The 26,523-nt window shown below is 42.1% G+C and overlaps 1 protein-coding gene across 1 annotated transcript; it reads left to right on the forward strand.

Annotated features, from left to right (window-relative positions):
* Positions 1 to 4,019: 4,019 nt before the first annotated feature.
* Positions 4,020 to 25,396, forward strand: ZBTB34 (zinc finger and BTB domain containing 34). Its single transcript, XM_064490522.1, has 2 exons — positions 4,020 to 4,101; positions 20,217 to 25,396. Exon 2 carries the CDS (start codon positions 20,227 to 20,229, stop codon positions 21,739 to 21,741), a length of 1,515 nt encoding a protein of 504 aa, XP_064346592.1. The 5' UTR covers positions 4,020 to 4,101; positions 20,217 to 20,226; the 3' UTR covers positions 21,742 to 25,396.
* The last annotated feature ends 1,127 nt before the right edge of the window (positions 25,397 to 26,523 follow it).

Consider the following 26,523-nt stretch of genomic DNA (forward strand, 5'->3'; position numbering starts at 1 on the left):
ACTAAAAGAGGAAATTCAGGAATATTTAGGCCCCATTTTCAGATGAGTAAGAAAGGATAAAAAAGATGAAGTGATTCACCAAAAGCAACTCTAAACTCTCCTCCATTCTTTTGACCAGAATAAAACACTGCCTACCACAGTCTGTATGAGTGTAAGTATGAAACTTTAAAATTAATGGCTTGGATGAAAATTGAGAGGAAAGTGCACTGGGCCAAAAAGTGGTTCCGTATGTACCCGTATACCCTCTCCTGGAGGGTAGCCACCCTTTTTGACAAGGTAGATGTGCTCGCCACAGGAATTGGGGTGGATCTCCTTGAAAACATCATTTTTTAAATGTGAACTCCTTGCAAATGTGGAAGACCTTTCCCTTCTCATCTGTCATCCTTGTGGGTCAAGGGAAGCTGCAAGACATGGGCTGGTCAGGACCAAGAGACCATTTACACAGACTCTGTCATAAGGCATGATGCAGGGCAAGGGGGAAGGGAAATGGGGGTTCGGTCTCTCAGTTAATCAATTCATTTACTCAAGCTTAGTTTCCCTCAGCAAATGTGTATTGTTGCTCACTCAGTACCAGGTTCTCCATAAGGTGTAGAGGAAATGGGTCAACTAAACAGCCCCTGCCCTCAAGGAACATAGACTTAGAAGCAAAAACCGGTAACCCCTCGTTATCTATTAATTCAACAAATACTTATTGAGTACCAAGCGCTGGAGAAACAAGGTCTCATCCTCATGGAGTTTACATGTGGTGGGGGACACAGATACTAAACTCATGATTGTACAGGTCATTAATTACCATTGTGACTACTACAAAAGAGCAGAGTGCCAGCAGAGTCTATTATAAGGGGCTGTGTTGGAGAATCAGCAGGAAACCAGGAAAAAGCAGATCAGGAAGAAAATGACAGTGTGGAAGGACTCCAGGGGCAGCACCTGGGCCCAGTGGGTGTCAGCAGGGCTCAGGTCAGAGGGAAGCCAGGACTGCCCAGAGCCTGGACAGGTGACACAGGAGGACAGGAGAGAGCAAGCCATCTCTCCAGGAAGTCACAAAAGGCTTCTTGGCAATGGGTGGGGGTTCTTGAAGCCATCCTTTCTCCTTGCTTTCTTGCTGACCACGAATAATTACTGAATGTGCCATGCTGGAAGTATTCTATTATCATCTTATTTATCATCACCCTTTCTGTAGATGAGGAGGTCAAAGCTCTGCAGGGTGAGTACCTTGCCCCACATCAGATCTTGGAGCTCCTGTGTGACTGAGTGGAGACTGGGACCCGGATCTACCTCACTGCTTAGCCACAGCACTCTACTGCCCACTCTTGCCTGTGGGAGGGGAGACTATAAATCACACCCCTCCCCCTAATCACCATTTAACATGAAGGGAGGCTCCCATCACAGTGAGGACCAGAGGAGTCTCCCAGAAAGAGTTCTCTTCCCGGTACCCAGTAGAACGTCTACTATACTCGGCAGAGTCAGCCAGGTGGAATCCTGCCCCAGTAGGTTGTTCTAGAAATCAGTGGACAGCTTGGGACTGTTTGGAGAGGCAGACTCCCCCTGCTGGCCTAGAACTACTCAGGTAGTGAGACAAGTGGGAGTGGCACCCCAGCAGGTTCTGGGGAGGGGGGACCAAGAGTAAGGAAATCCCAAATAATTCATATAGTTTTTTTTTGTTTAAAGGATATTCATGACGCATGTGTATCCTGTCAAGACTCTGACAGGTGCCAACAGACAATAAGCTTTGCCAAACTCTGGGGATTTCAAAGTGGGCCAGCATTGTGTAGTGTAGCCTGACGTCTGGCAGAAAGGGTCCCCTTGTGGAAGCCAGAAGGAGGAGAAGCTGGGATCAGATGACCTGGCTATCTTGACTCTCCAAGTACTCAGGAATCTGCAACAGATGAGAAGTGGAGATTTGGGCCCTATCTGTCCAAGAAAGGGAAGGAGAGGAAAGAAGGGGAAGGGAATTAACTTTTACAAGCACTTCACACACTGTCTCAATTAACACATGACATGGAGATGTGTTTTAGTCGTGTGCCTTGGAAGAAGAGAAGGCAGAGCAGATATTGGCCAACACCAGCCGCCGTTGATGCAAATGCTGGCTTCCATTATGATGAAACCCCTCCGTGACCAGACTGAAGGTTAACCCGAGACTTTGGTGAAATGTGAGTCTGATCATTTCACAAATACTCCTAGGGAAACTGGGTAACTGTGGAATATATTAAAATGAGGCCCATACATCACCTTCTACACTATTCTTGATTTCGAACAGGCAAAGTTAAATTATTTAAAAATATCACAAAGATTATGGGAAAATAGAAACACATGCACCCTAATTGTGAAGTGATAATTTTCTAACTAAGTTAGTAGAGATTATGACACAGTCTTCTAAATGACAACAACAAAAGCAGGGGACTGGAAGAATATATGAGTTTAGTGACCCAGTTAGGTGGCGGAATAAATATAAATCTACAGGGGAAATATTCAGGGTCTAATGGAAAGATGGCCAATAACTTTGAGACACTTGGCACAAAGTTTAAATACCAAGGAACATTTTAATCTTTAATCCTTAATTACATGCAAACACCATATTACAGCCAAGAAGACCCCAACTCTTACCAACAACTTTAGGAAAAATTGGTTAATATGATGTGGCCCATGGCTGGTCTGTGGGGAAACAGGAACTCACTCATGTGGGGTGTGAATCAGCCCAGTGGTCCTGAGGAAACCTGGCCTGAGAAGATGATGCATTCCTGTGACTTTAGGTTTACAGACCTCACTCTTGGGGGCAGATCTCAAGGAAACGGTGCAAGGGGAACAGTAATTAGAGAGCAGGACTCTCTGCTCAGGTACCTGCAGTTAGGAACTGGTTACCTAAAATTCTGTTCGGAATATTCTGTTGCCACAAGAAGTTCCAGTCTAGAGTCAGAGAAACAAGGGAGCTCATCCCAAGTCTGCCATTTATGTGCGTGACTTTAGATATGACACTTAACTTCTCTGAACCTCAGTTCCCTCCTTGATAAAATGGGGATATTAATAGATCGCTACCTCCTGGAGTTGTGTATTAAATATTAAAGGAGGTCATATCTATAAAGTGTCTACACAGTGCCCTGCACAGTGTTATTGGAAGATGACTACTGGATGGAGCCTGGAGAGAGTTCCTGTTTGCAAAGGATGAGGCAGCACCAGAAAGTCGCAGCTTTATAACTTGAAGAGGAGCTGGTATCTTTGACTCCTAGTTTGTCTTTATTACTAAGTCAGAAAAAGGAAAATAAACGGCCACAACTTCTGAGGAATCCATCAAAATGCAAAGGGAAGGTCTTCAAAGGGTGTTAAATTCTCCTGAAACGGAGAGTAAAATGCTGAGCGAGGCTCCCACTCCCATCAAGTGTCAAGACTGGGTCTCCAAAGATCTGGAAATGCACCTTTTTTTTTTTTTTTTTTTTTTTTTTTTTTGAGATCTGGTCTGTGGCAGGAGTTTCATAACCCCAAGTTCGGAATTTTTATCTCCGTCTTGAGGGAGAGGAAATCTGCCCAAGGTCCTAAGTGACCCGGTGTGGCAGGTAGTAACCACCGCACGGATAACTAATGCGCGGTCCCAGTGAGGGGCAGGCATCCGAAGGGCTGTGGGAGCCAGAATCTCGGAAGAGGAGGGTGGGCGCAAGCCCCAGGTGACAGTGGGTGGAGGGTCCCAGCCTCTCACCCATTCCGCTCCAGGAGCCCCTGGGCGCGCCCCGCGGGGCAGCCCTCCTCAGGCCAGTAGGGGGCGCCGAGGAGAAGGCGGGCGGGAGGCATCGGTGGGCAGAGCCACCGCCGCTCCCTCCCGGAGTTGGGACCAAGACTGCCGTCTGCCCATTAGTCCGCTGCGAGGGTCCCGGACGCGGCCCGGGCGGGTTCCGGGATCCGGAGTCCGGGAGAGTGTCCTGGCCCGGGTCGCCAGCAGTCCCGTCCGCGCCTGCCCGGAAGCGCCGGCGCCGAGGGGGCGGGGCCGGGAAGCGCTTCCGGGGGCGGGGGGCGCTGGCTGGGGCGGCAGCCGGAGCGGCGGGGACGGGCCTGGCGCCGGCGGCGGCGGAGGGGCGCCGCGAGCGGGCAATGTGAGCGCGGCGCTCTCGGCAGGTGAGGCGCGCCGGCTGGGGGTGGCGGCCGGTGGACAAGGTGCAGGGGAAGCCTGCGGTGCCGGGGGCAGTCCCCGGCCGCTGTCCGGTCTCCTATGGGCGCGGCGGGGCGGGAGCCACGGCGCCTGGTCAGTCCGGCGGGCCGGCGGGTGGGCGGGTGGCGCGGGCTGGAGCCGCGGCCGGGCGGGGTCGGGAGGCCCCGGGCACCTGCTCCGGCCAGGCACGCGCCCCCGAGGGGCCAACCCTGCTCGGCCCGGGAGTCCGGGCGCTGCTGGCGGGGCTGAGGGTCGCACTCGGCCAACTGCCTCGGGCTCCCCAGCCTCCGCCCGAGCGTCTCGGGCTCCCTAGCTTCCGGGCTCCTCGCCCCGGGGGCGCCTCCCCCTTTGTAAGGGGAGGCCGAATGGTTAAGTCTCCAGAAGAGCCGGGCCGAGCCGCGGGGGTCGGCCCTGCTGGTGGCTACAACTGAGCCCCTGCCCCACGCCATCGCCTTTTTCCAGGTAAACAGGCGGCGGCGCGTCGTGCTTGGCCCTGGACGTCTCCTTGGTCACTCTCGCCTTCAGACTGTCCTGCCATTAGGGAAGGCTGGGCTGGCCTAGAGGTGTAGACTGTGTCCTTCTAGGCTAGGCGGCTGTGCCTAAGGGCGGCATTAGTCTGGGAGTCACTCTTGAGGCTTTTCAGCAAGCCTCTTCCCCTCTGGACCTCAGTTTCCTCATCTGGTCAGTGAGGGGTTTAGATTAACTCTCTAGAGACCTTTCCAGCTCTGTCATTCTGTATATGTCTGAAATTGGAAGGGCTGTCCCTTGTTCAAGATACTGGGCAGTTTCACTGAAGACTTTTTTTGCAAATGTGGACTTTTTAGCCACTTAATACACTTGGTATCAGACAGGCTTTGAAATGATTCCAGGAAGCATTTCTAAATCTTACCTTATCATAATCCATCCCTTGCTTTTGTTCCTAGTAGTAGTCAGTCACATCCCGCTGAGTTTTTGCTTGCAAAATTTTTGTTGTTGTTTGTATTTGCCCATTTTCTCTTTGTTCCCTAGTCAGGCCCTGTTTGCTTCACATCTGGATTGTTGCAACAGCTTCTTAGCTGGTCTCTGACTTCAGAAGTCCCCCCACCTCCCCCATCCTTCCTTTATGCTAATGCCAAACTTAATATAGGAAGTCAAAAAAAGAGTGTTTGCTTGCTTATTAAATGTCAAGATGCTGTTCCATGTGGTGGGGGGAAGTAGTAGAAGGCGTACTTACAGCCTTCAAGCAGCTTTACACTGGGTTCTGAGACTTTACCTATGAAAAGGTGATTGCTGAGATGAGACTGTGTGCTGTAGAATTAAGAGGAAGGAGAGATGGAGGCCCTACAGGCCAAGTGGTCAGGGAAGGCTTAGTAGGGGGGTGGGGTTTAAGCTGGCTGCTAAAGGATGAGTAGGATTCAGATAGGAAAAGAGGAATCAGGCTCAGTGATCCTGATCCTATGGAGTTGGTGAATAGACGAGTCTCCTTGTAGAGAAGGGTTCATAAAAGAAGGGAGTAGGAGAGATTGGTTGGGCTAGTTCCTGAAAGAACTTGAACTCTAGGCCAAAGTTGAAACTATTCTAAAGACAGTGGTGAGAGGCAGGAGACTAGGAGTGCTTCATGATCTTTTGCAGGAGGGGAAGAGAGAGGCCAGGGGCCAGGAGATCAGCTGGAAGGCCATGGCATTTATAGTACTGTTCAAAGCTGAGTATGTCTTTTGCCTGCCACTTTATGTCCAGTCATTGCCCATCCTTATCTTTCCAGGGCTTTCCTTGGTTTGGCACCTCCTCACCTACCTGGACCTTATTCTCTGCGTCTCCTTTTCCCAGCCTGTTTCCTGCAGAAGTGAATTCATGGCTGCCTCTAGGGTTTTGCTCCTCTTGTTACCCCTCTGAAGTATTGGCCTCCTTTTTCTTCTCTGTGTAAATTCTCCATTTTACTTCCTTCAAGCCCCTGCTGAAGATATACTTCCTCCAGAGGGTGTTCCCTGACTGCCCTACCCCCATGCCTTTGTGGCACACAGAATCTGAACAACAGAATTCAGCGCTTGTTCCTTGGTTTTTGAACTTGTCCTTGTCCCATCTGGAGTAGGCATTTTTTGAGGGCATTGTGTCTTAATACTTCTCTCGAAGCCCTCGTAATATCTAACACTGTAGCTGGACTTTTATAATAGGTACTCAAATACTTCCTGATTGTTGTTGATAAACAACTTAAGAAAAAAATTGAACCACCCCACCCCATTTTAAAGGAGAATCTTTAGTAAGTTATCACTATTCTCTGTCATACATCATTTATGTCTAATGCTGCCATTCAAGGTGGATGTTTTCAGCTTTCATTTTTAGAGTGCAGATGACATAAAATGAATCTTTGAAACATTAAGATGTTTGCTCTTGATTATAGGAAAAGAAAAACTCATGTAATTCTTTAGTAGGAGGCTGTAGGGAAAGAATGTCAGCTTTGCAATCAGACGGGCCTGGGTTTGAATCCCAGCGAGGCTACTTACTAACCATGTGAACTTGGACAATTTATATAATGTCTCTGTACCTCTGTTTTCTCATCTGTAGTGTGAGGATAATAAATTCCATTTCATAGGGTTGCTTTAAGTTTTAACATGGAAAAAGTATATAAAGAAGGCAAAATTTATAGCACCTAGCAGCTGCTTAGTACCTTTTCATCATCATTATTAATAGGTGTAAATTTATCAAGGTGGAGAAATGATAGGCTCTTGAACCTCAGTGCATCTACTGAGCTGTGGATTTCCACATGTCTCTGGATCCTACTTGTACCTTCGATGTCAAGTCGAAATGTCTCTTGTCAAAAATATCAGCATCATGAATCTAGAATGCATCATTATGTTTTATTCCCGTTAATTTTCATGTTACGTTAGGTTAATGTTTTTCAAACTTCTTAATTGTGTCCATTTAATGTTTTATAGCTGACAGACTGCTGAATTTAGCTTAGTGAAAGTCATCAACTGAAGGCAGTTTAATTTCTAACAATTATTTTCTGGTTGTGTTGATGGCATGGAAAACCTCATGGAAGAAGGCAATTCAAGGTGAGCTTTTCTAACCCTTTTATCATAAGAGCCGGGACTTAATGTGTTTTCCAGGACCAGTACCCGCTGAAATGCCAGCAATAAGCAGATAAGATGCTATTCCTTGACATTTTTGAGTTCTTTGCCTTAAAAAAGCATATTCATTCTTTTAACTGAAACAAATCTTTATTTCATGATAGAATTTTTAAACATCTAATTGCCCCCTTCATAGACAGAAGTAAAAAGAATGGACATCATGCAGAGAAATGGCTGCAAAATACAACAGATTGTAACCCCTTAATTATCCCTGTGTTGGTGTAGTGAGACATCCTTAAAAGAAATTTTTCCCCACTCCAAGGTGATCAGTAAGACTCCAGCACCAGTAAAAAACCCTACTTCTCACCACTGTGCCTGGATTAAAATCTTACTCGTCTAGGAGATAAGAATTCTAGCTCTGGAAACTGACAAATCCAGGTTCAAACCCTGGCTCAGCCAGTCATTAGTGACCTTGGGAAAGGTTCTTAGTCTCTGTGAGTGTTTTCTCATCTGTAGAATGGGGATGGCTGCGGTACCTGTCTCTTTGTGTTGTCATGAAGATTCAGTGAGCAGGTAAAGAGCTGCCTTAGCATACAGGACACAGTTGGGGCTCAGTAACTGTTATTGCCAGTCAGGTTAAAGAGTCCATTTCTACCCCGCTAGGAAAACTCAGAAGAAGCTTCTGACGTTCTACATCAACTGAAAGACAATCCCCACTGTCAAACCAAACCGCACTCTCAGAATTAGTGTATCCAAGCAGACTTGGAGAATGTTAACGCCTTGGTAGGAAATCTAACAGTTTGGATAAAAATGTTCTTTCAGGCTCACATGAATTAATGCAGTAAGAACTCTAGACTTGTTTTCTTTTAAATTAGGATGAGTGCTTCATGAATATCCATCACGGAATGCCATTTTATTTATTTTTTTCTTGCATTGGGTTTCAGCAGCACCAGAATGTTTCCTGCAGCCCTGGTGTTATTCGGCTGCTGCTTTCTAAAGGATTAGATTGTAATTCATGACGGCTCAATTTTAGTTTTGATCTAGACTCAGGCAGAAATACCTAGGAAAGTTATTTTTATATAGTTGTTACTGCTGTTACCATGCCTGTCATCCCCCGTGCTTCCATCTGTGGTCTTTTTAATGACTTTTCATATGAGAATGAAAAGTAGGGATCTTCAGGTCTTCGATGCCTGGTAGAGAAAGTCTAGCTTGAGTTGTGTCTCCGGTATCAGCAAGTGACTGAAGCCAGCAGGTGCAAATCTGGGTTTGGAATCATGAGCATCTTGATTGAGAATAATGGGTACTTCTTGGTGCCTTAAACAACTTCCAAATTTGTAACCTTGCTTTCTTTTCTTTAAAGTGTCATGGGGTATTTTTAAATGAAGTGGAGCAAGTTTGAGTGTTGATGGGTTAGATGGGGCTGAGCCGCCGTTCTGGGTTTTGCCTGCTGGTGGTATGATCCTACATCTCTGGGGTCTTCAGGAGGAAAAGATGAAAGCTGAGGGTGCGTCTGTGGTGGCAGTTGTGGATTTGGAGCCACTGGCTTGGTTCAAGTTGTGTCCACTGACATATGCTGAGAGCCTCTCTCTGCCAGACATGCTGCTGGGCTCTGGGCACACTGTTGCTGCCCTCAGAGGGCTCACCACTGAGGCTGTGAGTTGAGCAGCACCGGAGGCTCAGTAAATCATCTGAGTTGCTTAGGATTTACACTTTTACTTTTGCTGTTTGTCTTTATAGGACAACAGTTCCAGGGCTTTACCCAAGAATGCTGCAGAGGGGATTTCAAGACACATGTGGGTGTTTGCCCAGATGACATTTAGGTGTCCTTTCTCATCTAGGTTCTCTTCAGAATGGGGTAGCAGTGTGGGAAGATGTCACTAGTCTAGGTTCTGGTTTTCACTGTTCAGTTTCCTTACAGCTTAACAAAAGGTGTGATGCAGAATTTTACTAGTCAAGGAAATGATGTGCTAAGGAGAGAACTCAGCGTGGATGTTACCTTTTTCATGAGATACCATGTTAGGTGATTTTGTAAGAGCAAATAACTGTTCTGCTCTCAGTGCTGTGCTGTCTTTTCTGTTTTCTCTCCCTGAGTAACCTCAGCTCACCACATCAATCTTCAACTAGTATGGTTTTGGTTGCTCCCAAATCCGTACCCCCAGGTTTGATGTTTCTCTGCAGCTCCAGCCGCGTACTTCCCATAGCTTGTTGGACGACTCTGTTCAGATACCCAGGGGGCAGCCTAAACTCAGCCTGTCTGAGGCGGAACTAACTTGCCTTCTAGAATGGATAGCATCCCTTAGTCTCCAAGCCTGTTGAGTTCTTCTTTGGACTTGTGTTCCAGTTGGCTGCCACCAGAACCAGAATTCAGTGTGAGTTTTCCCATCCAGTATTCAAGGCCACCCACGTTCCCGTGGTGGTAGTCTTTCCCACACCACTCCTTGTACCTGGGCCCTGGCCGCTGCCCAGGACACTACATTTTCACTCCACTGTTCTCTGCTCCAGCCATTCCTTCTGTCTGGAGTGTTCTTTCTGTTCCATTTGAAATGCAAGGTCCTGTTCAAATATTACTTCCACCATGAAGTTTTTCTTTATTCTCTTTTGATTTTTTTTTTTTATCTCTTTGGTGAAAAGTAGTCTTGTCATTGCTCTCATAGTTCTTTATTGCTGCTTCTATTATCATCTACTTGATACAATAATTACCCATCTGCTGCCACTTCCTCTAGATTCTTTGGTTTAAAAAATTATGTATTTTTAGGTAAAATCGTATAACATGTCTTTGAAAAACTTTCAGTGGGAATAATACAGCTATGTGATTAAAAATTTCAAAAAGTATAAAAGCCTGTTTTCTTTCCCTCTCTCCAGCCCGTAGTAGTCCCCAATCCCAAAAGTCACCAACATTAGTAGTTTCATGGGATTCCTTCTGGAATGGATACAGCAGCATATATTTATTCTTTTAAGACAGGTACATGAAGGGAATCACATATATACAAATATTTTTCTATACCTCACTGGTTTTGGCTAAATATCAGAACTCTTTCCATGTCAAAGGATACCGGTCTGTCTGTCCTGTTTAATGGCTGGATAGTGTTTCATTATTGATTTTTTTTTTTTGAACCAGTCTTCTCTATGTGAATTTTGAGGTTATTTCCCTCTTTTTTTTTGCACTGGGAAATAAAAATGCTCAGCAGACATCCTTGTTACACATATCCTAATATATTTTTGTAAGTACTGTATATTTGTAGGCTTTGTTCTTTTTTGTTTGCTTTGTTTTTGTAGGTTTAATTCTTAATAGTTAATTGTGGACCAAATGGTAAATGCCTTTTACATTTTGATCAGCATTACCAGATTATCCCTTAGGATTACAATTGCCAGCTCTTTTAAAATGTGTGCAAGCTAATAGGTTATAAGTAGTATCTCATTTTTTTTTCTTTTTGTAACTCTTGGTTATGAATAAAGCTAAACATCTTTTCATACGTTTTTGGTCATTTCTCTTTTTCTTTGAGCTGTTAATATCTTTTGCCCCTTCTTCCTTGGGATTTTCTGTGTCAGCCCAGTCTGAGCTACAATGTAAATTAAGGAATTTGGGAAGTAACCCTTTGTCAAATGTGCACGTGCTTTTCTTCAACATGTCATTTATCGTTTGGCAGGGCAAGGGTTTTTTTTAAATCATAAATTTCTATGTTGTCAAATGTATCTGTCTTTGTGGCTTCTGGGATTTATGTTATGCTTGCAAAGGCTTCTATGTCATTATAAATAAATTCATGCATACTTCCTTTCAGTTGTTTTTTGGTGGTAGTCAAGTCTTTTAAAAATATTGTCACAAGATTATAATGACATTAAATGGAAAATAGTAGGACCCTCCTTACCTTCTGTAGTGCTATATAAGAAATCGGTAAACATGCAGCACCTTTGAAAACCTAGGGGCTCTGTTTTCCATTAATCGGGTGTTTTATTTTATGTGAACCTGTTGTAATCATATATAAGGGCACTCGTTGCCTTTTTGCTCAAACTCATGGGAGGAGCAGGGTGAAAGGAAGAGCAGGGTGTTGATGAACTGGTATCGGTCCTCCCTTCCCGGGAGCAGCCGTGCCTGTTAGGCTGTGGCAGCTGGTTTCCCTGCCTTTATGAAGTCGCTTTTTCTAAAGCTTCTTCAGGTAAAATGTGTTTATTCTTACTGAGCTTTGGAATCTAGATTAGGGGTATCATTCCCTTGTTTGCAGTGTTTCAGAACAGCGTCTTGTCCTGATGCCTGGGTGTGGTGAGATGTTCTGTAGCTTTTTTTGGGTGGGAGCTTGCAAAGATTTCAAGCAGCTTTACTTACTAAGCCTTGTTGTCATATGGTCTTGCATCAGATCTGGGTTTTCTTTTCAGAACATGCCAGCATGTTTATTTCTAGGACCTCTCCTTCACTTTTTACTTCAAGTCTGTGGGTTGAGTACCCCAGGCTGACATGTGTGGTAACTTACAGGACAGCACCTCTCCCCTGTAACTTGTGCCCACACTACCTCCCTGGGTGAGTGGCCTCCCTCCTCTGGTTGCCAGGTCTGCTTAACTCCCCAGCATATGTCCATGTTCTTCCCGAATCTGCTTGTTCTTCACTCCGTGTGGTTCTGTCCTGCCCTGGGCTGCACTGGCCTTGCTTCTGTCCTCAGTGCTTTCGGGCTTGGCTTCCTCGCTACTCGGTCAGTTTGGATACCCCCTCACAGTCTGCTCTTGCTTTTTAAACACTGGTCTCAGTGCTGCTTTGAATTCTCTTGAACTTGGGCTGAACCTATATCTTCTTGGCAGCATCTGCTCTCTGTGCCTTTCACCTTCAAACACCAAAAGAAACAGTTGCTTAAGCCCTAGATCAGTGGTTTCTAATTAATAGAGGCTTTAGCATATAAAGATAGCTGTTTATTCAGAGCAGGTGAAATCAGCCAGGGTGAGGGGCTCTGATGGGGAAGAAGGGATAAATACTGTGATGATGGAAGGCACAATATACTGCAGCTGGATGGCCACCTGGGACTTTTTTTCTGATCACAGCCCTTATCTCTACTGGTCGTTCTGATCCTGAAAGAATGCTGTAGTAAATTCCTAGAACTGAGATTGCTCAGTCACAGGGAATATGCATTTGTAAGTTTGATGGTTATTTCTAAAATGCCACCTTTTGCCTTTCTTCTCCATCTCCTTCCTCCTCACAGAGGAAGGGTAAGAGCTGTGGGCGACAGTAGGAGGGTGTTTGCCTCCTGTCACTGTCCCTTTCTCTGGCCACCATGCTAGGGCAGGAGTGTAATTTAGGGCAAGCTTTCTTTTCCTCTTGCCTCTTCTTCAACTCTTCCTGCCTCCCTTACTGGTCCTGCTGTTCTCCTTGGGCAAATTAAACAAGGATAAGGGGTTATTGTGTAAAGGGTTTGGATGGTCAGACTCTGCAATTATCCTGAAAAAGCTTCTTGGTGCCTCAGTTTTCTTATCTCTAAAATGGGAGTGATAGTACTGCCTTCTTGGGGAAGGTCAAGAGGATTCAGTGGAATACTGCATCTAAGACCTTTACGACAGGCTACCACGTATCAAGCATTCAGTAAGTGTTGGTTATTGATGATGATGATGGACTTTCCCAAGTAAGGGGGGAAGGCTGAGGAGTGTGGTGGGAGGTGGCAGTGATCGCCTTTTACAGTTGTTGAGGCTGCTGGGGGGGTGATGGGGGAATGTCAGGACGGCTCACATCAGAGATCATCCTTCCCAGAACCCTCTGTTGAGACCAGTGACGGCAGTGGAGTCTCATCAGCTGACCATGGTGGGGGTGGTGTGCGAGGTGAGAGCTGCTTCCAAGGGTGTGAAAGTATTCTCAAATTAAAGAAATCGGAAGAGCAGGAAGTTTGTGTGTCCATTGGTTGCATGAGCAGAAGAGGGCTGTGAAGAAATTAAGGAGCTGACTATTTTGAACTTCCCAACAGGCCATTTCAACTAACATCCTCTCCATGTATGTTTTTTGAAAGAAATATTTCACATTCTTATCCAAAATATAATTTTTACAAAACAAAACAAGTATTGTTAAAATAAATATTAATGGTAATTGAAGGGAAATGTCCAGTTTATGTACTCATTTTTTAATTAAAATATTTCAATGTAAATGTCTAGGTTGGCGATGGTTTTTTTGTTTAATATGATGGGACAGAAAGACTTGTGATTAATCTGAATTAAAGAGTACTGATTCTGATGTATTTAGTGAGTGGAATAATCAAATTCATTACTGATTTCTGAAGCAGCTGCAAACTTAGTCTAAATGAAAAACTAATATAAATCACTTCTCTGCATTATCAAAAATGAATTTCATTCCCATATCTAAGTTGGCAGGAATCTGTATTAAGCCTGTATCAAACTGCAAAACTGGGACTCTTATTCATCTTTGAATTCCCTTTGGTTTTGTGCATGTGGAAGATTGAAATTGAATGACTATTTCCTATAAATGTAGAAAAATAATTTAAATTCCCAGTCAGTATGCCATTTAGTGATTGCAATTAAATCTAAAACTTGCAGCACGTATGACAAAAGGCTAATTTCCTTAATTTGCAAAGAACTCTGACAGTTCAATAAGAAGGCAGATATGGGCAGAGGATATCAATAGGCAGTTCAAAGACAGACTTAGGCAAATTGCCATGGAACATGAGAAAAGATGATCAACTTCATTTGTGATTAAATCACATCAAAACAATGAGATACCATTTTTAACCTGTCAGTGTGGCAAAAATGAAAAATTGGCATATCATTATTGGCAGTTATTGGGGGGGAACAGGCACTTCCATGTGCTGCTGGTGAAAGGACACTTGCTGCCAGCTTTGGGGAGGTAAGTTGGCATTAATGACAGGTATGGAAAACTAACCCAGCAGCTCCTCTGCTAGGAGGAGATACTGTGGCTGTTTAAATTGTTTCCTGCTTTTGGTATCAACTGGGGACTGGTTAAGTACGTGTGACACAGCCATCCGTGGACAACTATGAAGTCAGGAAAGATAATGGAGTAGATGAGTTTGTGCCTCCATGGAAAGATTTTGGGGTGTATTAGGCATAGAGAGCAAACCTGTGGTACGCGGGGGAGAGGGGATGGGAAGGGATGCGTTAGGAGTGCAAGATTTGCAGATACTAACTTACTATATATAAAATAGATAAACAACAAGTTTTTACTGCATAGCACAGGGAACTTTATTCAGTGTCTCATGGTAACCCATAATGAAAAAGAATATGAATAGGAATATATGTGTGTATATGTATGACTGAAACATTGTACTGTACACCAGAAGTTGACACAACATTGTAAACCAACTATACTTCAATTTCTAAAAAAGCCAACCTAGTGAATAGCCGATGCTGGGAAACTGCTGATTCAGAGGAGTGGAGGGTTCTGTTTGAACTTGATGTTTCTATGAGAGGTTCTGGCTTCCTCTACCTCGGGACCGCTGGACCTGATAAATCAGGCCGTTGGGTGTAGAATCGTGATTAGTTATGCTTTTTACTGCCTTTAGCCTGCTATTGTGCCTAGGACTTAAATTACCTGCAAGTTCCCTGTGTGTCAGTTGCTGAAGAGTGTTACTAGTTAGCAGCTCTAGGTGGGAGTCTGTGAATCTCATTGTCACTGCTGAAAGGAAGTGTCAGTGTCGAGGAGAGTGGAGCACTTCCTTTCTCATTTTGCAGAAAAGTGGAATCCCTCTCTCAGGTGTTAATCATGGTCTTTCATTTTTCTCTTCAGTGATTTTCTTTCAAGTGTAGTTCTCTATTTTTCTTCTGAGAAGAAGATAAAAAGCTGCACAGAGGAGGAGGAAGCCTGGTTGTGAAGCTGTTTTCAGTTTTACAGGCTATTTCAGAAATACTTTCTTGTTTTCCTTTTTCTCCTGGTTTTTGCCCAGGACTCTGCACCTTTAAAAAGCCTGAACCCACCTTTCTTTTGCCCTTTAATTCCAAAAGTCACTATTTATACACCCTTGTGTCGTGCAAATGCTATAATGATAGGTAACGTTTGACCACTCAGTAGGTGCCAGGCAGTGTCTGCGTTTTGTTTTGTGTAGTGAGCATGACCTCTGGAGCCAGACTGAAAAGTTCATCTGTTAGCTCTGGGACCTCTGGCAAGTGTCTTAACTTCTTTTCCTCAGTTTCTTCATCTATAAAATGGGAGCAGTCATAGTATTTCCCTCACGGAGTTGATTAGAGGATCCAGTTAGTTACTATCTGTCAGCTGTTTAGCACGGGATGAGTACTCATTATATGTAAGCTGTTACACGCATTCATTCCCTTGCTGTTATTACAGAAGTCTTGTTGGGTAGTAGTTCTTCCAAGACCTTTTCTAGGTACAGAAATCAAAGTTAACTGACTTGTTCAAGGCCACATAGCTATTTAAAAGTTCATCTTTATTTTTATTAGAAAGTGGCACAGCCAGGATTCACTTCCATGTCCAGCTTCAAAGTCAGTTCTCTTTGTTACACCATCCTGTCTCCCTAAAAAAAAGTCTATAATAGCTAATCTTGATTACCAGTGCCAAGTAGCCATTGTGCTAAATGCTTCCTACATATATTCCTCATAACAACCCATGAGGCAAGACTACTATTACTACCATTTTAAAAGAAAACTGAGACTTGGAAGGTTATATAAAGTACCTTGCCCAAGGTTTTACAAGTGTAAAGCACGTGTCATTTGAACCCATTCCCAACTCCAAATTCATGCTTCTGGCCGTTATGTTATAATCTTTGCTAATCTTTTAAAAACTGGATGAGGTACTTAAAAAATTTTAGTAAGTAGTACATTCACATAATTTAGAAATTTTTAGAGTCTAAAATAATTCACTGAAAGCTAAGGCTTTCCAGCTATCCCGTCCTCCTCCCAAGATGTTTTTGTGCATCATTCCAGACATATTCTGCTAATATCTATATATATGGATCTGGATACAGCCAGACATATGTATTTTCATGTCACTTTATACAAATAGCGTATATACTGCTCTGCATCTCACCTTTTTACATTCAGCAGCGTATTACGGTGATTGTTTCACATCAGTACGAGAAGACTTCCCTGTTCATTTTTTTCTGGTTATAAGGCAGGCTTTAGTATGCATTTACCATAATTTATTAGGCTGGCTCCTCTTGATGAGACTTTAGTTTATTTCTAATTTTTTATTATGAATAATGCTGTAATAAATTCCTAGAGCTAAAATTGCTCAGTCATGGGGGATCGTTTATAATTTTGCTGCATACTACTGAAATGCCCTCCAAAGTATTTGTGCCATTTTATACTCCACCAGCAGTCTCTGTCAAATTATCATCCAGTAGGAATTAAAAAAAATTTTTTTTTCATTTTGTTATTCCAAGTAATACATGTTCACTATAGAAGTTTGGAGAATACAGAAAAATACAAGGAAGAAAGTTAAAACATCTTTACTCTTACATTAATGTAAATATTTTTTATATATTTTAGTATTACCTATGTATATTTAATATCTGTATATACATATGTACTTCTAGAAATGTCCTTTATATTCTTTGGTTACCTGAGTTTTAACAGCTTTATTGACATAAAATTTACCTGCTTTAAGTATACAGTTCAGTGACTTTTAGCAAACTTAAAAAGTTGTCAGACTATCACCATAATTCAGTTTTAGACTATTTCTATAACCTATAAAGATCCCTTGTGTTCATTTGCAGTTGATCTTTACCTGATTTTTTTGCTGTGTTATTAAATATTTATTCAGCATACATTTATTGAGTATCTACCATGTGCCAGGCAATCATCTGGCAGGTATTTAATAAAACAGATAAAAATTCCTGCCCTCACAGTTCTTATGTTTTGTGGAGCTAACTTTGTATGCTAACTTTGTATTCTTCTTTAACATCATTTTAATAATGACAGAATATTTCTTTTAACATTTTTTATTGATTTATAATCATTTTACAATGTTGTGTCAAATTCCAGTGTTCAGCACAATTTTTCAGTCATACATGGACATATACACACTCATTGTCACATTTTTTTCTCTGTGAGCTACTATAAAGTTTTGTGTATATTTCTCTGTGCTATACAGAATAATCTCGTTTATCTTTTCTACAATTTTGAAATCCCAGTCTATCCCTTCAGTATATAGGCATATCTGATGTTAATATTACCCTTATTGCTGGACATTTAGGTTATTCCCATTGTTTGCTGTTGTAATTGAACATAGTTATGGATAAATTCTTGTGCTTGTACTCACAGAATACTGAGTCAAGAGAAACTGCCATTTCAAAGCTTTTGTTGTATTTGCCGACCAAAGTATATGAGAGTACCCCAACCCTGTAACACTGCCAGCTGGCTAGTGAGTGCTTGATACGTAGTTTTTCCAAATTGAGATGTTCTATAAATGTAGAATACACATCACATTTTAAAGACTCAGTATGAAAAAAATATAAAATACCTGATTAATAACTCTAATATTGATGTTGAAGTGATAATGTTTTAGATATACTGGGTTAAATAAAACTTGTTAAAATTTGTTTTTATATTTTTACTTTTAAACAGTGTAACTGCTAGAAAACATTACACATGTGGCTTGCATTATATTTCAGTTGGAAAGCAGTGGTCTAGTTGTATTTTAAAATCGTTTTGTCAAACTTCTAAGAAAATACTCCATTGGGCTGCACTATGTTTGTAAACTAATTCAGGGGGAAAGTGTCCATCTTTAGAGTATCAAATCTTCCTGCCAGAAGCATGATACATGTCTTCATTTATACATGTTTTTGTCCTTATTAAAGTGTTATAGTTTTCTTCTTGTAGTTCCTATTTTTTGTTTATCCCCCAGACATTTTAGAGTTCGTTGCTACTGTTGGTTGTAACTTGTCATTAGCTTACCTGATTTTTTATAATTTTTGAAACCCTCTACTTGTTAGATTCTGATCCTAACAGATTTTTTCAAAAGACTCTCTTTATTTTCTGTATAAATAGTCATATCTCCCTTGAATAGTAATTTCACCTCCTTTTTTAGTGGCTGTATGCCTTACTTTTCTCTTGTCTTGTTGCTTTGGCTGGAACTTCAAGAACAATGTTAAGTAAGAGAAAAGTGATGGGCAGGCAACCTGGTTTCCTCCAAGGCACTAATGGGAATTCCTTTACCAAAGTGTTTACCGGAGTGTGCACCAGGGAACACTAATTCTTTGGAACATTAGTATGTGTACCTTGAGAGAAGAGTTTCACGGTTAAATGAGTTTGCAAAGTGCTGAGTTAAGTCGAATTCTTGTCTGTGGGACTGTTCAGATGGGTTATTATGCTAATATGCTTTTTAATTCCTAGGAGGTAGGGATATTGAGCTTGGGGCTTATGATCTACTAAACACATTTTGGGAAACACAGATATAATGTTTCCTTTTTAAGGGTGATGTTGCTATTGATTTGCAATAGATACTGTTTATTATATTAAGAAAATATTGTTCTATTCCTAGCTTTTTGAGTATTTTTTCCTTACTCTGAAAGGGTGTTTTAATGGCGGTGCTGGGGGATGAAACCTAGGACCCTATGCATGCTAAGCACATGCTGTACCACTGAGCTATACCTACATCCTTCTGTTTCTTTTTAATTTAATTCTTGCAATTTATATTATTTTAAAAATTTGTCCATACCATTCCGATTTCAAATTGATTTCAATCATAAATCTAGGATAAATAAAGGCACAGATTCTTCTTTAACTAAAATATTTTAACTCAAATTCTGATGTGATCTATTCACACTAACTCATCTTTTTCTGCAAGAGTCTTATATTTAGTTGCACATTGTCTTAAAATTTAAAACTGTCTCTGTGATTAAATACTGTTCTGTATTAACTTTTTTGTTTTATTTGGGTGTAATTTTTTGTTCCTTTCTAACCTCTTAAGTAATTTAATTTATTTTTATTCTTTATTGTTTAAAAATTTTTAAGGCACTGACTTTGTTAAAATTTGTTATTTCAAAACCCCAACACTTCACTATGAAAAATCTCAAGTGTACAGAAAAGTGGAATTTTGCAATAAACACCTGTACTCAGTCTAGACTCTAAACTTGTTAACATTTTATCTTGTTTGCTTTATCATATATCTACCCACCTCTTTTTTTGGATGCATTGTCAAGTAAGTTGAAGACATAAGTAAACTTCATTCCTAAACCCTTCTTGCTACAGAGATGATGTGAGTCTTCTTATTTTCTAAAATAGTTTTATTCCTTACTGATTTTCTCTTTGATTAATTACTTATTCAGGAGGTGTTTAAATTTCTATTGGTTGGATTTTAAAAATGAAAATACAATTATAAGATCTAATTTTGTTGTGTTTTGTTCAGAGAATGCAGCCTAGGCTGTATACCCTTCTGTAGTTCTGAGTGATTCAGTGCTGTGGATTCTAGGCAAGGGGCAGCCAGCTTGTCCTGAGTTTGTCAGTGCTGGGAGCATTAGTGGAGGATGATACACTCATGATAAGTCCACGCTTGCTCCTGCTGTCAAAAAACTCTTCACTGAAAGAGAGTGAGCATTGCTTTATGAATTACCAACCCAAAAGGATATAAAGATGTGTAGAGCTGAAGGGGGAAAATGCACATCAAGACAGCAACCCAGAGAGTTTAGTTCTATTCAATGTATCCAGTGTGCTGTATACTTGAAAAAAACCAATTGGAAATATACAAATAAGGCAGAACTTTTTTTTAAAATGAATTTACTTATTTCTTACAGAGTACTTCAAATCCTCAAAGGTAGGTGAAACAAGGAAATGTATTTCTTAAAAGGATACGAAATTCTCAGGGCTAAAGTGGCCTTACTACATGTAATGTGTTTTACTTTGATCAAGACGAATGTTTGGCAATTAGGATACTGGGCTAATTGATCATTAGGTTATTTAGCTTTAGATGAATTAACCAAGACGTGAAGGACTGAAAACAAGTAAGAGGAAAAATGCTCAGCCAGACCCTAGAAGGTATGGTAGCTCCGATGGTGGTAGTGATGGTGGTTTTGCAAGCTTGTGTTTATGCCACTTACACTTAGCGAGGAGTCACTGGTGAATTATGAAACTTTCTCTTTCCGCAGATTACGCTTCATGTCAGTAGAAATGGACAGCAGCAGTTTTATTCAGTTTGATGTGCCCGAGTACAGCAGCACTGTTCTGAGCCAGCTAAACGAACTCCGCCTGCAAGGGAAACTATGTGACATCATTGTCCACATTCAGGGTCAGCCGTTCCGAGCCCACAAAGCAGTCCTCGCAGCCAGCTCTCCCTATTTCCGGGACCATTCAGCATTAAGTACCATGAGTGGCTTGTCAATATCAGTGATTAAAAATCCCAATGTGTTTGAACAGTTGCTTTCATTTTGTTACACTGGAAGAATGTCCTTGCAGCTGAAGGATGTTGTCAGTTTTCTGACAGCAGCCAGCTTTCTTCAGATGCAGTGTGTCATTGACAAGTGCACGCAGATCCTTGAGAGCATCCATTCAAAGATCAGTGTTGGAGATGTGGACTCCGTGACCGTCGGCACTGAGGAGACTCCAGAGAGTCGTAATGGAGTTAAAGACAGCAGCTTCTTTGCCAACCCGGTTGAGATCTCCCCTCCATACTGCTCTCAGGTACGGCAGCCCACCACAAGCAGTGATCTCCGGATGGAGACGACGCCCAGCAAAGCTTTGCGCAGCCGTTTACAGGAGGAAGGGCACTCGGACCGAGGGAGCAGTGGGAGCGTCTCTGAATACGAGATTCAGATAGAGGGGGACCATGAGCAAGGGGACCTGTTGGTGAGGGAGAGCCAGATCACTGAGGTGAAAGTGAAGATGGAAAAGTCCGACCGGCCCAGCTGTTCTGACAGCTCCTCCCTGGGAGACGATGGGTACCACACCGAGATGGTTGATGGGGAGCAAGTTGTGGCAGTGAATGTGGGTTCCTATGGTTCTGTTCTCCAGCACGCGTATTCCTACTCCCAAGCAGCCTCACAGCCAACTAGTGTATCCGAAGCTTTCGGAAGTTTGAGTAATTCCAGCCCATCCAGATCCATGCTGAGCTGTTTCCGAGGAGGGCGTGCTCGCCAAAAGCGGGCTCTTTCTGTCCATCTGCACAGTGATCTGCAGGGCTTGATGCAGGGTTCCGACAGTGAAGCTATGATGAATAACCCTGGGTATGAGAGCAGTCCCCGGGAGAGGAGTGCGAGAGGCCACTGGTACCCGTACAACGAGAGGTTGATCTGTATTTACTGTGGGAAGTCCTTCAACCAGAAAGGAAGCCTTGACAGGCACATGCGACTCCACATGGGAATCACCCCCTTTGTGTGCAAGTTCTGCGGGAAGAAATACACACGGAAGGACCAGCTGGAGTACCACATCCGGGGCCACACTGATGATAAACCATTCCGCTGTGAGATCTGCGGAAAGTGCTTTCCATTCCAGGGTACCCTCAACCAGCACCTGCGGAAAAACCACCCGGGCGTGGCAGAAGTCAGGAGTCGCATCGAGTCCCCAGAGAGAACAGATGTGTATGTGGAACAGAAACTAGAAAACGATACATCGGCCTCAGAGATGGCCCTAGATTCCCGGATGGAAATTCACACAGTGTCTGATGTTCCTGATTAAGATGGTAAAGAAGTGCACCCACACAAAGCACATTAATCGATGCATATTTGTGATTTGCTTTGTTGTAATCTTTGGTTTTCCCAACCATCTGGAAATCTCTTGGTCTCTTGGCAGTTTTTCTAAGGTTTCTGGAAGGAGCGCTTCATTGTGTTTATCCTTTCCCCCGCCCGCCCTCCCCCCAAGGAGCTCAAAGCATGAAGGGCAGTGTATCCAGGGAAAACACAGGCTGACAGTATTCCTTTTTGGCTGAACTCTTCATCCAAAATCTGCCAGTGATTTAACTATGCCAACTGGTTGACCCTACATTCTCTGCCAAGAGGCATACTCTCTCATTGTGTGCACTGGCACCAGTGCATTTCCATGGAGGGAGACTAGGATGCCGTCAGCTGATTCAAATGGGTAACCTTTTCTAATTTAAAATTACTTTTAGGGGGTAGTTAGACAATTTATATATATATATAATAAAGTGATTATTATATATATAGTATATATACATTCTCAAATTTGATTTTATTCTGGTTGAGGTGAATGTAAGAGGAATATATAATTTAATACAATGTGAACAGAGCTTTTGACTCTGTCTCGTCCTTACCTAATATGTTAGGATTTTGCCCCTTTATTTCCCTTACAAAAGAATGTTAATAGGTTTTCATATATATTAATCATCGTGTCCAAAAGCAAGCAAAGCAAATCACAGTGTTCGTAGCTCTGCTTCATAACAAGTACATAAACCAAATGCCATAAAATATATTCAACTCTAGTTGGAAACCATTTGGGATTTTTGTTAGTTATCCAGCAGGTAAGCTGGATGACCCGTGGTGCTGACCTTTTTACATATTGTAGTGTTATATTAGCCAACCCCAAAGGAGCAGTGGTTTTCAATGTTTTTACTGGCCTACGAATCTACCTTCATTCCGTACTGTAGAAACATACATACCAGGTAACTAAATCGAATCACTCTCTACCATGAGTTAGTACTCTCACTAAAGGAAAGGGATTTGTAGTTATGTCTACAAAATTCTCCAAGCAGTGTTGTGGGTTTTTTTTCTTCTTCTTCTTCTTCCTCTTTTCAAACAGCCAGTTCAGGTGCACAGCAACTTTTTCTACATGCAGTTCCCAGGGAAACTGCAGAACTTGGAATTTGTACTTTTTGTAAACATATACTCTATGGGAATTGCAAGCAATATATCTTAGTATTGTGTGTGCTAACGAGAGCCTCAGTGGCTCCCCACTCTCTCAGTGTTTCCTGCTTAAAGAAACCAACAGTTAAAAAGCCCTCTAAGATACTCTGTGTGTCACCAAATCTCTGTGTGTCACCATTTTTTGGTCACGTGGTGCTATTTTTATGTTATGTCTCTTTTAGGTCAGTATAGTTGTAGAAAATGTGAAATCTAATGGTAAAAGTGAATTACAGTTTTTTTCCTCTCTTGAGTTTATAGCTTGAAAAAAAAAGACCTCAAAAGCATGTGCTGGCAAACATATTACTGTATAAAAACATACCCGTCCTATTTGGATAATGTTTTATTAGTACTTTAGGAAATGTCTTCAGTTTTATATTTTGTTCACCCGTGTGCTTCTAGCATACAAAATGGGCTTTATAAGTTTGCTTTGGTACTGTATACTCTGACAGTAATTTTGTAAGCAATTTGGTGGTGATTTTGTGCTGGTAAGGTGTCAGCACTCCAGACTCTGCTTGAGAACCTTGGCTCTGAAACTCACAACCAGTGTGTCTCCGCAGGGGAACAGCACACACCACCTAAGAGAAAAACAAATGAAAAGACCAACCTCACAGGCTGGGAGTTAAAGGAATACAAAAATAGATGTTTGCTGGCTTTCCATGCTTTTTTGGCTCTTAAAATACCAAGAATGGAGTTGGGTGGGGGTGTTTGGGGATTTTGTTTTGTTTTTTTGTTTTGGGGTTTTTTTTTGTGGGAAAAAATCATCCAGGCCCTTGTGTGTGATCGCCCCTGGGGCGGTAGTTGTGCAGTAGCATCTCTTTAGCACATGGGATCTGCTCGCGCGTGAACCACCGCGCTCCACATCAGTGTTACTACGTACAGACACACTCGCGTCCTGCTGCTCCGAGGAGCAGCTCTTGCTAATCGGGTACATAGTATGCCTTTTTCCTGTCAGACTGCCTAAGTAAGGGGTCTGTTCTCTCCCTGAAGCACTTGCTTAACTCCTGTCAAAGCCGCGTGCCTCAAGGGGAGGCCAGACTCCAAGTGTTTACCCACTTAAATATGTTCTGGGGTTTCAGGTAAATGTTTGTGATTTTTTTTTCCTTACATGAGTAAGTTTGGTTTTGATTTTTTTTTCAAAGAATTAAATGCAAAAAATTTGTGTTGTGATACAAATTAAGTTTGTGACAAGAAACACCCAAATCAAGGACACGAGAGGTCAGGCTCAGGGAGGGAACCTCCTTACTCAGGCTTGGGGCCTTCTGGGAGGGCTCCAGAGCATTCTGAGACACATGAGAAAAGTTAGGAGGGGGGCACTTGGGGCAGGCACCTTGAATGTCCTGGTTCTTGTCACCGTGTCAGTCTTAACCTTATTTACATGGAGTTCTTTGTATTTGTAAATTTGTTTAACTGGTTTGAGTTTACCAAAGAGTGACTTATCCAAAATTGTCTTTGACAAAAATATACATTGCTTTGATTGTACAGTTCAGGTTCAGACCTTGTAATGGGACTGTTAAGGGGCAGAAAATTGATTGAGTTTCTCTCTAATAATCATGATTCCACGTTTTGCAAGTTCCACTTGCTCCCATTCATGTTGCTAACACTTTCCCCTTTCCACTGCTAGCAGTGTTAAGAATGAATTCTCAAGCCATAACACAGTACTGTAAGGTTCCACAGGGCTTCGAGGGAGGCAGCGCGGGCCCGCCCAGAGCTGCGGGGCTCTGCGCGTGCGCACCGCCGTACTCTCAGTGTGCGGCGGCGAGTGAAAGATTAACTCCATTCAGATCGGGCAGCAGCAATTAATTGTGCCTTGTCACATGAGGATGTGCCAGGAGGATTAACGTGACCACAGAACAGAAACATTCTCTCCCCGAAGTTCACTTCACGTCTCCGCAGACGAAGTCCGCTGTGTAACTCCTTTAGAGCAACTTTTTGGAAAGCAAAGTCCCTATTTCTGTACAGTTTTAGGTTAGATGTTTCATTTATTTAAAAAAAATGCAAAAATCAATTCAGATAAAAGTGATATGTGAAGAAATCTTTTACAGTAAAATATATCCTGAATTCACATAGGTTTGTTCATAATTGAGTCTCGAGCTACCTTTTCAAACACGTAGACAATATGAAGACAGTGACAGCATCCTTTTCTATAGGTGTTTAACCTGTTATTATAAACTGTGAAGACAAAGAATTTTATACTTTTACTAATGTTTGTGGTTTTAAGCAGTTATTTTCATTCTAATCAGTTCTCTACCCTCTAATTTCTACTAAAGCTGTAAATACATTTAGAAATTATATTTGTAAATACAGTATATGAAGTCAAGTTAATTTTGGGGTCAGTGGAAAGCCTCCCAATTGGCTCTGCCTTGGCAGTTGTTTTGTTTTTTTGGTGGTTGTTTTTTTGTTTTTGTTTTTGTTTTTGGTTGGTTAGTTGGTTTTTTGTTTTTGTTTTGTTTTTTGGTGTTTTTTTTTTTTTTTTTTTTGACAGCAGAAAGGATACTGTCGGTTCACTGTTAAGCAGAATATACTGTAGAACTAAATTGATAATTTCTAAATCTTCCAGAGCATGAGTAGATATCTTTTCTAAAGATAGCAGTTATAACCAAGTCTTTGTTTTTTCCCTTAGCCCAGATCATAGGCCTGCTTAATTTTGTGTGTGGTTTTGTTTTTACTTTTGTTTTTACAGCCTAGTCTCTAGGAAGAATTTGCAGGAACACAAAACAAGGGCTGGGGAGGGGATCATTTACGTGAATGAGCTTTACTTTAAAGAAATCAATGTTTTTTATTTTAACGTTTTTCATTAGTTACTGTGATTTTTGTTGTTGTCGTTGTTATTGTTAAATTCTGTAATGGTTTCCTGTGAAGCCTCCACTGAAAGGGACTCAAATATGCAACACCTAAACTATTTTCCAAGGGCACATGCCCCTTGAATGGTGCTTCTAGACTGGTCAGGGTTATTTATTAAATTTTATATATGAAAGTATTGGGGAATTATGTAAATTCTTTATATGAAACTATCTAGTTCATAAATCATAGATTTCATATTACTCAGTGCAACTGAACGGAAAGTTCAGAAAAGTCATTCACATTGTTCCAAATTTGTAATGGTCGTCACACGTCACATGTCTTTTCAGTAAGTGCCAGAGTGTTTCCACTGTTTCTGCCCAGTGCTTGACGACTTGGCCCACAAGGGAACCTGGTCTCTCCGGTTCCCCTCTGGGGCTGGCACAGGCAGGGCTGCTGTAGTTCTCGATCGTCAAGTCCTGGAGTAAGCCTTGCAGCAGATTCAGTAAACAGACCTCTTGCTGCCCCTCAGTGACAAGTATGCTGTGAATTCAACCTTTGGACTTGCTGCCCAAGCCTTTGGTTGCTGCCCTGACTATAGTAAGAGGTAAACTTACCTGGTTTCTTCGAGAAGGACCATTTTCCTAATGTGAAAACCATCTCTCTCACCACTTTTATCAGTAGGGCTAACATTTTTTTCCGTTATAAATGGTTGAGCAATTTGAATGACTTAACACAGTGTCATTATCTTGCAATATAAACTGGTAACCTCACAACTCCACACTTCATCACCATATGAAGTAAATGAAGCTAGCTAAGCGGA

Source organism: Camelus dromedarius, chromosome 10 (genome assembly GCF_036321535.1).
Source record: "Camelus dromedarius isolate mCamDro1 chromosome 10, mCamDro1.pat, whole genome shotgun sequence".
Lineage (NCBI taxonomy): Eukaryota > Metazoa > Chordata > Mammalia > Artiodactyla > Camelidae > Camelus > Camelus dromedarius.